The sequence below is a fragment of the Anoplolepis gracilipes genome, chromosome 2, assembly GCF_047496725.1.
Source record: "Anoplolepis gracilipes chromosome 2, ASM4749672v1, whole genome shotgun sequence".
Classification (NCBI taxonomy): Eukaryota; Metazoa; Arthropoda; class Insecta; order Hymenoptera; family Formicidae; genus Anoplolepis; species Anoplolepis gracilipes.
The window spans coordinates 4,174,307-4,188,410 of NC_132971.1; the positions used below are offsets into that span (position 1 = coordinate 4,174,307).

Consider the following 14,104-nt stretch of genomic DNA (forward strand, 5'->3'; position numbering starts at 1 on the left):
TTTGCTGAAGCAGTTCTTATATCTTTGCCTATCATAATAAGACTGCCAAATTGTTCGAAATATCTCTTTAAAATCTATTTAATTGACTTCTTTTCACTTGAGACATTAATTATTTTGCCAAGAATATTGTACAGTTAATTTAAAAAAATATATATACTTATAAAGTATTCGAAATATGAAAATTTTTTTACTCAAATTCTCAATACGTATTATAATAATTGTAATTAATAAGTAAATGTAATTTAAAATCCTCTATTCAACTTTTCGACCTAATAAATCTTTTATATTTATCGTCAACAATAACAAGTATGTAATAAAGCTTGGAACAGATTTTTTTATAATATTTTTATAATTTTTCTTATTTATGACCTATAAACAAGTGATTTACATTATTACTGCCTTACATATCTGAATATCAATCTTGAAAAAAATGCATTGTGACACAATATATAATTTTGATAACTATAATTTATCATAATCAGTCAATCACTCTGTTATGGAAATCATCGCAACAATAATAGCAATACTTGTAATCCTCTTACATAAAAAATGTTTCACCATTATTTGGCAAGGCTAGATTCTTATGTAAATATTTTTAAATAAATTATTGGAGTAATCATCAATTATTCTTTTTTCATTAATAGAGCCTAGATAAAAATATGTACAAATTTATTTATAATTAAGGCTACATTCATTAAATAATCATTGACGAAATTATTAGCATAAGTTTATCTAACAATAATTAAAAGTTTATTATATAAAAAGATTTGTATTTCCCGCTGGTAAACAATCCGCCTAACTTAACATCACTGAATGAACTACTGTCACTCTAGACGTTACTCTAACCTATTCGGATATCATCAAATCACATGTTCGATGAACCTCGATTCTAAACAAATTAAAATAACTACTTTTTCTCCTATTCTTTTCACGAGAAGTGCTCATTATGCTAAAACAGCTGAAAATATCGCGTTTATTAAATATCGCATTTATTAATTAATGCGACGCGGAAAAAAAGAGAGGTGCGCGAGGAGAGAGTAGTGAATCCGTGGCGTCACCTGTCAACATCGGGACGGTGCTACGTTTTCACGTCGCGCGATTCTACAAGGTGAAATTTAATCGGGGATGCAGAAATCACGCGGATTTCGCGTCAAACTTTCGATAGTCGCGATTAAGAATTCCGTTCTCCGGTATCTGCCCGTACGAATTAAACGTCAAAATTAATCGAACCCCGCAAGAACAAGCGCAAAGCACTGACGAGTTGAATGGACACTGGAATCACTGGAATCTCGTAGTAAAACGCCAATTGAAGCGTACGACGTGTGGGGAAAGATACGATACGGAAAGAGAGACAGATAGAGAGAGAGAGAGAGAGAGAGAGAGTGAGAGAGAGAAACAGAGAGCAAAGAGACGTCAAGCGAAGCGAGTGAGAGGGAGAGGGAAGGGAAAGAAGAGCGTAGATACTCACTGTGGAAAGCAGAATTACAAAGTACGTGTTCGTCACACATCGGGTGTTTGTCACGGCTGGCTGGAAAAAGCGCACCAGGGAAAAAATGAGAGCGACGTCTTCATGCTCGGTAAACTGATTAACGGTCCTATCCAATTATTGTAAGTCGGTTGTCCGAGGCTGGACGTTGTGTTAGGCGATCGTTTGACAGCCACACAATAGGATGCTATTTATCGATTTTTCCATAACGTCGGTCGTGAAATTCCTGCCTCGTTAGGGAAGTTTTAGATACTCCAGCTCGGTTTCGATTTCTGTTTACGTCGCGCGTCACTTTCACGTCGCGGGGTGAAATGTCAAAGATGCCAGTGACTCCGAAAATATTTTAGGTTATGTTTGTTGTGTAATACTGTTTTGTTTTGTCGTATTTTATTTTCTAGTGTAATGTTTAATGATTGTTTAAAATAACGTGAGATCTTTAGAAACTGCGTATCGTCGACTCAACAGATTGTTAGTTATTCAACTATTTTTTTGGGGGTCTAACAATCAAGTTGCAAGTTACTATGATTATATTGTTTTGACATTCATTTTGTTAATTATTTTCCATCAGTGAAACTATAAGAGGAGAATCTGACCCAATACTCGAGAAGGTAGGAAATGTACGGCGCCGAGAGGGAAGAAGTGTCTGAAAGTTGGTTACATACGTATGATCTGAGTAGTACTATGATTCCTAACATAAGTACGGCGATTGACGACGAGGAGCATTTCTGCAAGCTCATTCTATATAAGGAAATCAAAGATTCAAGGTACGTTATGACTCATCATATGACAAGATAATACAATCTACTTCGACAAATTTTATTTTGCATTTTTCTTTCAGAGTACGAATATGGGATGTCATTATTCTAATACCAAATCTCTTGTTCCTTTTATTCATCGCAATGCGATTCAACAGAGCAAGGCTTAAGTTACGTGCAACGAGTAGTCCGATATTTTTAGCGTTTTATGGTCTTGTTATTTGTAACGTAGTTATATCAGTGATACGCTGTGTAGTGTCGATGACAGTAAATGCAGCTGCAACAGTCGGAGGCAAGGCTGATAAGGTTTTATGGGTCACAGTGAGATTTTTTCTACTATCTACCGAGATGAGTGTAGTTATATTTGGTCTAGCATTTGGTGAGTGAACATATTCAGAATCAAAGAGCAAAAGGGAATGCACAGTATTTGCTAACATACAATTTTTATTTCGTTCCTACTTAGGCCACTTGGACAGCCGTTCTAGTATTCGCAGAGTGTTGCTCGCTACGTCATTTATAGCACTAGCATTCACAATTACTCAAGGAACATTGGAATTAGTTTTGCCAGATGATACATTTCATATTCCCAGCCGTGATTTTTACGTGTTTGGTCACGGCGGTATGATGTTTTGGTTTTGCAGCAGTCTCGTTTTTACTACGGTACGCTTGCGTACGCTGTTATTTTTGTTTTTTGTTAGAAAATGAATTTATATCGTTGAATTAATCAATATGTCGATATCACTTCTAGATATATCTCTTCATATTAATACTGCCATGGACACGGTTACGGGACCGCCTAGCACTCCCTAGTAAGCAGTTCTTACCCTAGATTATATAATGCTTCATCTTTGATTGTGATTATTATATATGTATACGTTTTTTGTTGCAGCACGGAAAAGCTTTTACATTTATGCCGGAACGCTAGCGACATTGGATCTAGTGCAATCAATTGGCGCAGGTTTTCTAAACTACACGCAAAATCCAGTGGGACTATGCATCGTAGACTTCACAGCAGCAGTGTATTTAACTCTTTTTACTCCTTTGGTTTACCATACATTCCTATCGGAATTCTTTGGGTAAGCTACTGCAACACGTATTAATAAATTACCAATTCGAACAATTATATATGGATTATATATTTTGGAAATTTTTTTTTTTAGAGTTTCACAACCTTCAATAATGTTCTCTTACAAAGCGCAAGTGGATGACGCAATGGACGAAGATACGGTGTCGTTACCGCATCAACAGAGTTTTTCATCCTTGAAAACCGACAGCGATTACATCTATCAGGTCCATACTCCTTCTATTCACATACCGCTGTATGATTCTCAAGCATTGAAATCCTCCAAGCAGGAAGCTTCTCTTTATTCCTTAACATCAGCTAAAGATCCGAAAAATAGCGACTCTAGTACCTTCGGTTCACCAATTAGGTCATATCGCTCGACAACCGGTATTAGAAGTTTTGGTAGAGACCTTAGCACAGAGAAGAATATCTCGGAATTGACAGATTATCCTTTAATTAGATCCAATACCCAAAAAAGTGTACCGGATTTAAGATTTTCCAGTTCGAGTCGGAAAGCCGTTTCTGTAATGCATGTTAAATACGGCGGTCCCAGTAGCGTTTCAAATTTGCTTTTCTCGCCCGATACCGCTAGTAATTTTCTTTACAAACCAAAAACAATCGACAGTAACGTCAATCTGTATTCTCAAACGCGAAAAAGTAGCTTAGAAGGTGTATTGGATAACGTAACCATAGATCACGCGGCTATAGTCGAGAACATTCCGCATCGACAAAGTAACTTTTCGGAAATACCTCAAGTTCCAGCGCTAGAAAATAGTTTACAGTCCATTTTGGAAAGCGGTACGCACGAAATTGAAAGGAAAGATTTCCAAGAATCTCGATTAAAGATAAGCGATGATTTAGCGCTCCAAGAGAGCGCTGCTACTGTACATCCGAGTTATTTAACGACGCGTTTAGACAGTGAATTTTTAAAAATCTGCTCAGACGACACGTTACCTGGTGTATCTGATACTTTGAACATTACGCAGCAATTACTTCCTAGATCGAGTCCTCGTTCAACCAGAAAGAACAAAAATGATTCAAAGGAAGAAGATTCGGGTGGCTTAAGTGATTATTTGTTATCTATAACATCTCCAAAATTCGAGAAACATAAAAAGAACAAGACACAAGATCCTAATCTTTCTCAAGATTCAGATACACAAACTGAATTTTCTTTGTAAATAATTTATCATTGTAGTGTCGCGATTTACAATGATTTACTACCTGTACATGGATAACTCTTCCAAGTTTTACATTTTAATTTCATTAATAATTTTATTAGTTATTAATCCCTATATATACACATTATTATACACATTATAACATATATGGTAAGACATTTGAAAGCTTTATTTAACTGTAAATATATCTTAGCATGTTTAGAAAAACATCGTATATATAAAATTAAACGTATTGATGTAGTTAATGCACTTGGTTTCATTTATTTACACTAACTTCGGGCAATTTCCCTTGGCAACGATGTCACTCTGCTGCTTCTTCACGAATAGAATCTTGTAAATACTTTCAAGCGCTATTTTATGTGCAACGCACTGTTTACACCGTGCTTCAATAATGCAATATTACACGCGAGACACGAGGTCTTGTTATTACATAATGCTTTAATGCTCAATTATTGCAGAATTTAATTACCAGCGTTATGTTAGCTTCACGGTAATTTTTTTTAATTAATTAATGGATTGACTGATTAATTGGAAGCCTGTCTCGGAATGCAAAGCGGAATGTTCTTTCTTCTTTCTTTGCAGAATCACAGCGTTTATGACTCGACCCAGTTCGACACGAACGCTACGCCAATCAACCCGCTCTACGCGGCGTCTCTTCAAAGTCCAGATAGTATTACCGGTTACAGTATAGACAGCCAAGAAGCGCCGAATCCGCCAAATGGTTACCAACAATGAACTTTCGTACATATCGGTTCGGTGTGCTACAGAAAAAAAGCTACGGAACAAACCTGGAAATATACGAACAATTATTTCAACAGTTAAATTACAATTTTAAGAACTCGTAAGATCCCTTTTAAATACGAAAAATTCGCTACTTTTCTTCAAAAGGAGCGTATGAAAAATAAAAACTTCGGAATTAGAGTAAAATAGCGTTGCGAGTCTAAGGAAGAATTCTAGTCGTTCTTAAAGAATTTTCAAGACCGTAATATAAACACGAATGCTCTCGGTCTTCATGTGATAGTTGGCATTGATGCGCCAAATTGTGATCGCAAAACGCTGGAAGAAATCTAGTAAAACTCGGAATCTCCAAGTAGTTTTAATTTGCTTTATTATTATTAGGGCCTGAGATTTTTCTTGAAGGATAATTAGAAGGTGTATAGCGTTAATTTATATTATTTTTGTACTTAGAGATTTTGAGATCGTCGTGTGAGTGAATTTTTTATAGCATATGAAAAAATGAAATTAAAAAAAATTTTTTTTTTTTCATTTATTCCAAAGTATGTACAAGATGTATAGGTCGTTTTAAGATTCGCATACTGCCTCTCGAACATAGGCATTCTCACCAGTCGTATCTTTTTTAATTCATTAAATATATCTCTGTCCAAATAAAAAGAGAGTTCAGTAAAATATAATTAGAAAATAAAAATTTATCTCAACATTTTTAAAAATTGTTACCATTACGCAATAACTAAGTAATATGCGATTTTTGTAATGTCCTATACATGTAGTGCGATCAATCTCATAGTGAAATATTATTTTCATCTCTATTATTTTGTATTGAAAATTACAAAAACTGGCATAACAGCCATGTTGAATATCAATAAGATAAAACTAAACACTTAGATTTAACTTTCGAATCTTGCTTATCGTTTCTCCGTCCTTTTCATCAAAGTGGACATCGTCGTATCGTTCTAAGGTGATCCTCCTTGTGTGTGAAACTACGTGCAAACAACAAGCAGGACACACGCTATTTTCTTACTTTTGCATCGAAAATCATTAGATCGATTATATAAGGACAATAGGAGTCATTAAGATTAAATGTCGTGCGGAGATAATTTTTTAGATTTAAGAAAAACTCTTCAACGCTCCAATAACTATTACGGAAGACTCCATCCATGATGTATATACATGATCTGTATTCTAATGTAAAGGATGTATCGTACTATTTATATATATATTAATATATATACATATTATATATACATATATTTAACGATATTACGTATCTCTTCGTAATCTGACGATTCACCCGGCAGAGCATTTGCTCCAGCGTTATTTGTCTTTTCTTTTTTTTTTAATCAAACGTTTATCAGTCTCACAGGAGCGAAAGTAAAAGAAAATACACACAAAATTACTATTATAGAGTTGACGAAATATTTATCACATCATGCCCGAAGACGTAATTATAGATTCACGAGGTTGTAGATTCCTCCGTTTTTTCCTACGTGCATTTTAGAAAAAGAGACTAAGAGCGAGAGAAAAATCACAAGTGATAACGTAACTACGTATTTTCTAGCATTTAAGCCATTCGAACTTGTATATATTATACCAAACGGAACAGCATGGAACGGTGTTACACGATGAGTCCCTCTTTATCAATTGCAATTGCTTTTTACCATCTCCGACTATCAATCATCTCGCACTCTTCACGAACGTTACCTGCGATTGTCTGACCGTGTGTGATTCTTTTGTAAGCATCGAGTGCAGTGTATAAGGCAATATTATGTGATCGCGTCATTTAGCTATAATTGATTGAAAGAAAGGTAAAATAAAAATATATTACAATTCACTATATGTTTCGTAATTTCTTGAAAATCTTACGTAATCAATCGATCCGCATAATGTTTAATATATATATTATCTTAATATGAATTGACAAATTTTATGTGATTTACAATAGCCTAGTTAAATGTCATATATTTAAATTAGTATTAAATTCGTGTCGTAATATAAAATAAAATCTATGTTCAATATACATTAATATTTATTTCAAAATTCTTTATGTTAAAGGCAATTTTAATTTTTAATCATATTTTGAGCATGGCTTTCTTGAGATATAAGCAAAGCTAAAATTATTTAGAAAAACTTTTTCATTTAGTAAAATACAGGAAGCGAATGTGGATTAAAAGAGGCTGCGGAGAAATTTTAGTTATGCGAGTATTTGCTAGATGGCGAAGCAAGTATATTATGAGAATTATTCTATAAGCTATTTCAAAAGAGATTCAAAATCACGTATACGACAAATAATTTATTACAAATCACTTTAAATTATAGTGTACATTTTACTATGATAGATCAGCATATCACGAATATTATGTATCTAAATATTAGATATATATCTAAATAATATTTTGCAGAAATTATATATTAGTTTCTGCATAGAAAAATGCAACCTTTTTAAAGTACACCAACGTTAAATATAGCTTAAAAATTCACGATATATGTAGATTATTCATTAGCAAAGTCTTTAGCATAAATATGAAGGGATCGTTGACTCGTGTCGTTTTGCATGCCGATCGCTACGACTTAATGTCACGAAAAACTTTCTCTTTATATTAAACTCGGTCAATGGCGTATGTTATTCAATGAGGATTCGAAGGCGAGATTATGTTCACAACAGCGTGTCGAGTTCGAGATTGGCAGATCCATGACTCACAGACAAATATTCTGCAATGCAAATAATCCAATATATTATCCGTGTAATATGATAGTCGCAGTAGAAATAGCTCGAACAGTGCGGATCAAATAACAAAATAATCTACCATACTATTAGAACTTAAATATATATGTTTTATGTACCGAGTTTATAAGTTTATTTCATTAATATTGTTTTTGTTTCATAATTTGGACGGCAGTAAAGGATAGAAATTCCAAACGTTGCGCACTATCGCGTCGTCACATGTGAAAGCTCGAAGTACGTCAGGATCTGAAACGAAAATAAAACCAAAAGATAAATCTCAATTCAATATTCAAGAAAAAAATTCACTTCTACAATTTCAATAAAACAAGATCGAGAAAAAAACGAAGAATAGAACAATTAAAATATTTTAGTTTAATAAATTTTAATTTTATAATTATTGACTTAGAAAATACATAAGAAAAATAACTATATATATATAGTTTAATATCTTATTCATGATGTAATATACTTTATTTGCAGAAAGGATTTAAGATTTGTTCGGATCGCATTTCGGTCTTTGGTTCTATTGTAATAGAGCCTTTTGTTCCCTGCGGCGCGGAAGGCTTACAGTCCAGGCACCGTCCAAATTATATAGTCGTTAGATCGTCGTCAGTGGCCAATTTAGATTTGTTTACTGACTGTCAGTGCGCAAGTATTCCCGCAGGGGCCGGTCCATCACGGCGGCCGGTACCGCCAAGCTCATCCGCGGGTACAGCACGGCACCGTCCGAGGAGAGCGCGTTACACACAATCATTCCCAGCATCTCGCCGGTCGCGCGGCTGACTATCGGTCCGCCGCTGGTACCGCTCTGAGCGCAACAAGTTGTCAAAAGCGCGCAGTCCATCGACTTGGAAATCACGCCGCTGCTGATGGTTGGCCGGACGGACGAGGAGAACGGAAATCCCACGGACACCACCGGCTCGCCTACAAGCAAGTTTGTACAATTAATATAACTTATTTTAACAAATATTATTATTTTTTTTTTTTTTTTTTTTTTGTAAATATGTTTTATTTTTATCCATAAGAAATTTAAAATTCTAATACTGTTAACTCTTTACATATTAAAAAGATTATTAATAGAGAAAAAGTGGTAATGTATGTGAGAATAAAAAAATAATAGAACCGGAAGAGGTTACACCTGTGGACGATTAGTAGCTTTAGTAAATGATTTGCTTTAATAATGAGATAATAATTCAGACATTATTATGTAATTCCGTTTTCACTCGTAAAACGAAGACTTTTAAAAATTTCCCACCGTAATTTGTGATAAACATATCAATTAAAGCAAAATTTTTATAGTAACACGTGGTAATCAGACTTTTATTGCGATCGAGTAAATGGATGATTTATGTGTCGGTTTCCAAGTTAGAAGAAGGAGGCCAAATATCAATTTCACCATTAACGACGATCAATTGACCCAATTTTTTCGCAATTATACGTTATTTCTATCCTGATATAGAAGAAGGTCAATGTTCCTGGCGTTGAAGCGCCAGGAAACCGTTTAACACGCTGCTGGATATATCGCTAATTTCTTCTCATTGAGAAAAGCTATGAGAATAAACTTCGACCTGTCGTTCTAATAATTTAAAGTGCTCTAATAATTTAATTCGATCAAAATTATTGAAACTAATATATTATTTTCAAATATTGAAATTGAATAAAAAAAAAATAATAAAAAAATGCGTAATACTCACCTTTTACAACCGGAGCACGGGACAATCGTATCGATCTCAATAAGGGATCTATATCTTGTGGTTTCACCCTCAATATAGCCACGTCGTAAGGCTGATTCTCCGGAGTTCTATACAACAGTTTCGCCCACGTACGTGAATTGGTCTGGTCTGTGCTCATTACGATTGATATCTCCCTTTCTGGCGCCTATCGGAATTTATTTTGACTCGGCTATAATTTTGTCGCACATAAAAAGTTATCTATTTGCTATTGCGTGATAATATCATTGCCACATGCTGAGCTTATTGCACAATATGTCACGCGCTAAGATGTACTTTGTATTTTTTTGTTTTTATGTAAATATATATGGAAATATATATACTTTTCTATTACGTTTTCGTATAAATTTCTAAAATTCTTCTTTAATTTTACCTCGGCGACAACGTGCGAGCATGTCAGGAATGTTCCAGTATTCTTGTCCACGAGGACGCCCGTGCCCCAATTAATTCCACATCTAACAAGCACGACGCCTCTATCAAATGCTTCTATGTCAGAAAAAAAGATAAAGATTTTATCTCTTGTATTCCAAAAGGAACAGAAATAATAACATTTATATTGACAGACCATCTTCCTGGCGACTTATGATCGAAGGACAACGAAGGTCTTTCTTCCGTAAAATGTTGAGCAAACACGGAGCAAGATTGGCGGCAAAGGTATAATCCACCCATTCTCCGCGACACCAACTTAACGGCGCGATCACCATCCCGTTGATAATTCGACGCTTGCTATAAAAATATTCATGTACAAAAATTTAAACACGATAAAATAATAAAAGTTATTGATTTGATCATCAATTAATGACCTCTATCAAAAGTTTGCAAAGAGAGCATTTCGAATCTAAAACTTCTCAAAGAAAATTTACACATATTTGTACCCTCTGCATGTACTTGAGCTTAAAATAGAGTGGAAATAATAATATATTCCATTAGTCTTTTGACAGTAGAAAGATTCAAGGATGCCTTTTGAGTAAAGAGAGTTTCTAAATAAACATGTCCGAGAATTCTAAGAGTCGCCGTAATTACCAGTCCGGTGGGATGACGTAGTAGACGGGACCACCCTCGCTACCGGGAAATGCGTACGCGTCCGTCATGATGACGCAGCCCTCGTCGCCGACGACGTTGCTGATGACACCGCGTGCGATCGAGCTGATGAACACGGGATTGCCAAAGGGCGTGGACTCGATTTCCACGGACGATCCGCGGATGGGATTCCGCAGAGTCTGATCCAGCAGACAAGAAAGAGCTTGTTTAATTGTTGGAATTTTCACAATTGATTTTCTGTTGGAATCAGTGATAAAGACGAGCAGGTAGATCGGTCGTAGAGATCGATCGAACTTGAGCGACGATTTAGGGAAGTTCCACGTTTCAAAGAACTCGTCAAAGGTCTTTGTCAGCAGCGGACACTTCCAAGCGGCCACGACGTTGCCGAGATGCTTCTGAACGTGCGAATAATTGCCCGATCGGGAATCATCGTTGACCTCTAGATCACGATAGACACGAAATTTCAATTCAGGCGCGAGTTCCTTAGGTGCGATCGTGAGTTCTCCTGGTACCAAACTCGTGATGAAACTCGATATTGCATGAGACTTGTCAATAATCGAACTTAATGCAGTACCGTGCATCAGTATCCAATTTTTTGAGATCGAGATGCCAGAACTTCCTCGTGGTATGATTCGTGGATCTTTATCGATCGGCGAGTGCAGTAAAAGTGCGCTCCTTGGAGTGTCCATCTTTTTTCAACGATGCTGCACATAAAAAATTGGAGTATCTCAGTTTTTTAATAATGTCCGAGTTAAAAGAAGCACGAACATATTTTTTAAATTGACATAGTTAATATGTTTTAATGCGAAACAGCTTATATATATATATATATATATATATATATATATATATATATATATATGAACATATGTGTTTTAAAATAAACACATGTATATCATTTACATAGTTAAATATTATATTATTATATTTATTTAAATATGGCAAAACATTTACCATCTTAAATTTTTTTAAGATGTACAATTTCCGGAGAAATATAATTTTATTTGAAAATATTATTTTTGCATTGCAAATAAAATTTTGGCAGAAAGCTCGTAAAAATATCTCGGTAATTCTCACCAAAAATAAACTTACGTTATTAAAATTATTAAAATTTATTATGAGATAATGAGATACTTTACATAACTGAGCTTTATTTAATCTTTGCATGTGTAGCCAATCAGTATATGATATACGTGTATTAATATAACAGCTGTGTTACACATAACTAACAGTGCGTGTAGCAATGAAGAAATATTGAGCGATCAAACATTGAGACTGTTCTCTAAAGCAAGCTGTTTTATCCATCACACAATTTAGCGGTGAAAGGGTTAATTGTCATGAACGCGGTACCATAAAATCGCAATATTCGAGATAGAAAAAAGTCTGACACTTAAGAGAGAAAAAAAATAGAAGAGAAAAAGATAAGATTATATCGCCGCATAATCAAGAATTTATACACGCGCAATAGATTGAAAAAAAAACGAGATCAGGAGTTCAAGACCTGACGGAATCAAAAATGACATATGCGTCCGTATCGCTTGCGCGAGCTCCAGTATCCCTCTGTAAATGTCATGTAATGCTGTAAAAAGCAGGATTCCTATGACCTTAGCCTAAAAAATGACGGAATTTTAAGAATATGTCTTATTTAACTACAGAATTACAAAAGCTCATTTATATAACACAGTTTGCATTTTTTATTTGCAATTATTTATCTCACCTTTTTAAGCTACTACTTTTTCAGCTAATGTGTCATATTATCTAATTGTTATATTATTATTAATCATTGTAAAAATTGCATTATATACTAATTAGTAACAATATTCTTAAATTAAAGCCATTAAATAAAATTTGTCATTTACATTGTTTTAGAAGTCGTCGTCTCAGGAATATTTCAGATTTCTTTGATATTAAAAAGAGAAATATATCTCAAAGTGTTAAAGACGGTTAAAATCCGTCGCAATTTTTGCTTAGCTGTCCGTGTCTTGGAGTCAAAGTGGAGCACGATGCAGGAAAGTCTTCCTCTAGGATCATAAAAAAGCGCTGAAAATAGTCGTGAGTCAGCAGAAACAACGAAACATATGCACGATAAAAAGAGAAGAGGTCAGTGCAAAAACGCCAAGATCGAATAATATGTCACATTTTTGTAAGCATGTGACGTATTAGAAGGCCCGGTTTTCTTAGAACGCTAGTAGGTAACTGGTTTAGCGGCACGTGTCGCAAAAATAAAAAAAAAAAAAGAAAAAAATGCTATAAGAAGGCAAGAGGAAAGAGAACGGGACGTCCAAAAATAAACGCGACAACAGACAGAACGCAGATGTTTGAAGAGCCTATGATGAGATGATGACATATAATACGTATATGGAATAGAGTCAGTACTAAAAGAAGTCGGCGCCAATTATAGACGTCTAGATGGGAATGAAAGAATTCTACAGTTGAGAAAAAACACGCGTGCGCGAACTGCGTCAACGCGCGTCTTCTAAAGATGAATCGAAGGACCCGACCGTGTTTTTGTTCTAGGTGTTTAGCAGCTGCAGAGGCCTATCCAGGTAACATCGCAGACAAGAATGTCAAGGTTGTCAAAATTAAACATCTCTCATCCTCTTAAAATAATCTTCATTACATTTTTATTATACACCTCTATATAAAACAAGCTATATAATATATCTCTTTATTTTTTGAAGACTAGAACTGTGTCATTTTTGTCACGTATATATATATAGTTTGATTTCTTTCAATAATACAGTGTATTCACACATAAAAATATCTAAATATCTCGTTGATCGGATTCTCGTAACTCTTTGGACTTCATGGTGTTCTCTTCGAATCCGCCCAGTGGCTCTTCCCGATCGACTTCTGCGTTCTTTTCTTCTTGCTTCCTCCCTCTCCTGACGATGATGGCCGTGCGACCGCTTGCCAGCCGATCTTCAATGAAGATTGCCGACTATCCGGTCCTCTCGTGCGTGTGTCTCTTCTTCTTCTGCTTGTGTATTGACCGTTCGCGATACAGGATATACACTGCGAATCTACGTAAGGATGCATCGGCAACCATGTATAAAAGGGCAATGTAACGTAAATTTGTTGTGTTGAAAAAGATCGAAGTTCATCAATTCGAGGGTATCAATTAATAACGCGTTGTAATATAATATTTTAATATTTCTTTAATTAGTAATATTAAGAAAGTTAAAACAAGATTTTATTCATGAAATATTCGTGACGACATTTTTCTTTCATGATAATTGTCATTAAATTAAATTGTTGGCTATTATTCACAATCCCTAGAATAAAATATAATACAACGATAACAGACTGGTCAGCCTAATGGACATATAAATTTATGCTGTATCCCTTTCTTCTCGAAAATTCTTACGCACCAGTCTCGTCACTTAATGAA

The 14,104-nt window shown here is 34.9% G+C and overlaps 2 protein-coding genes across 4 annotated transcripts in view; one reads left to right on the forward strand and one right to left on the reverse strand.

The window, feature by feature from the left end:
- Window positions 1-861: 861 nt before the first annotated feature.
- LOC140663107 (transmembrane protein adipocyte-associated 1 homolog) lies at window positions 862-7,056 on the forward strand. 2 transcript variants are annotated; one of them, XM_072887009.1, is made up of 8 exons: window positions 870-1,577; window positions 2,055-2,250; window positions 2,325-2,620; window positions 2,705-2,901; window positions 2,990-3,050; window positions 3,131-3,317; window positions 3,402-3,531; window positions 5,065-7,056. In XM_072887009.1, the coding sequence occupies exons 2-8, from the start codon at window positions 2,102-2,104 to the stop codon at window positions 5,215-5,217; spliced, it is 1,173 nt and encodes a 390-aa protein (XP_072743110.1). In that variant the 5' UTR covers window positions 870-1,577; window positions 2,055-2,101; the 3' UTR covers window positions 5,218-7,056. The 2 variants fall into 2 exon arrangements, with proteins under 2 accessions (XP_072743109.1, XP_072743110.1); XM_072887008.1 differs by lacking the exon at window positions 5,065-7,056 and having other exon boundaries at window positions 862-1,577; window positions 3,402-5,025.
- Window positions 7,057-7,586: 530 nt separating this feature from the next.
- Window positions 7,587-14,104, reverse strand: part of LOC140663108 (peroxisomal leader peptide-processing protease-like) — a 61,612-nt gene continuing 55,094 nt past the window's right edge. The window contains exons 2-8 of one of the 2 annotated variants that reach the window (XM_072887012.1): window positions 10,696-11,417; window positions 10,238-10,398; window positions 10,046-10,155; window positions 9,637-9,820; window positions 8,582-8,866; window positions 8,062-8,188; window positions 7,587-7,929 (exon numbers count right to left, since the gene is read on the reverse strand). In XM_072887012.1, coding sequence (XP_072743113.1) covers window positions 8,100-8,188; window positions 8,582-8,866; window positions 9,637-9,820; window positions 10,046-10,155; window positions 10,238-10,398; window positions 10,696-11,402 — 1,536 coding nt within the window. In that variant the 5' untranslated portion in view covers window positions 11,403-11,417 and the 3' untranslated portion in view covers window positions 7,587-7,929; window positions 8,062-8,099. Of the gene's footprint in view, window positions 7,930-8,061; window positions 8,189-8,581; window positions 8,867-9,636; window positions 9,821-10,045; window positions 10,159-10,237; window positions 10,399-10,695; window positions 11,418-14,104 lie in introns of both variants that reach the window. The other variant, XM_072887011.1, reaches the window with a different exon arrangement.

Excerpts from the sequence above, each read along its gene's own strand:
- LOC140663107 (XM_072887008.1), top strand. The coding sequence starts at position 2,102 with ATGTACGGCGCCGAGAGGGAAGAAGTGTCTGAAAGTTGGTTACATACG. Across the intron at positions 2,621-2,704 it reads TATATTTGGTCTAGCATTTG|GCCACTTGGACAGCCGTTCT; the intron begins GTGAGTGAACAT and ends GTTCCTACTTAG. Across the intron at positions 3,051-3,130 it reads GGACCGCCTAGCACTCCCTA|CACGGAAAAGCTTTTACATT; the intron begins GTAAGCAGTTCT and ends TTTTTGTTGCAG.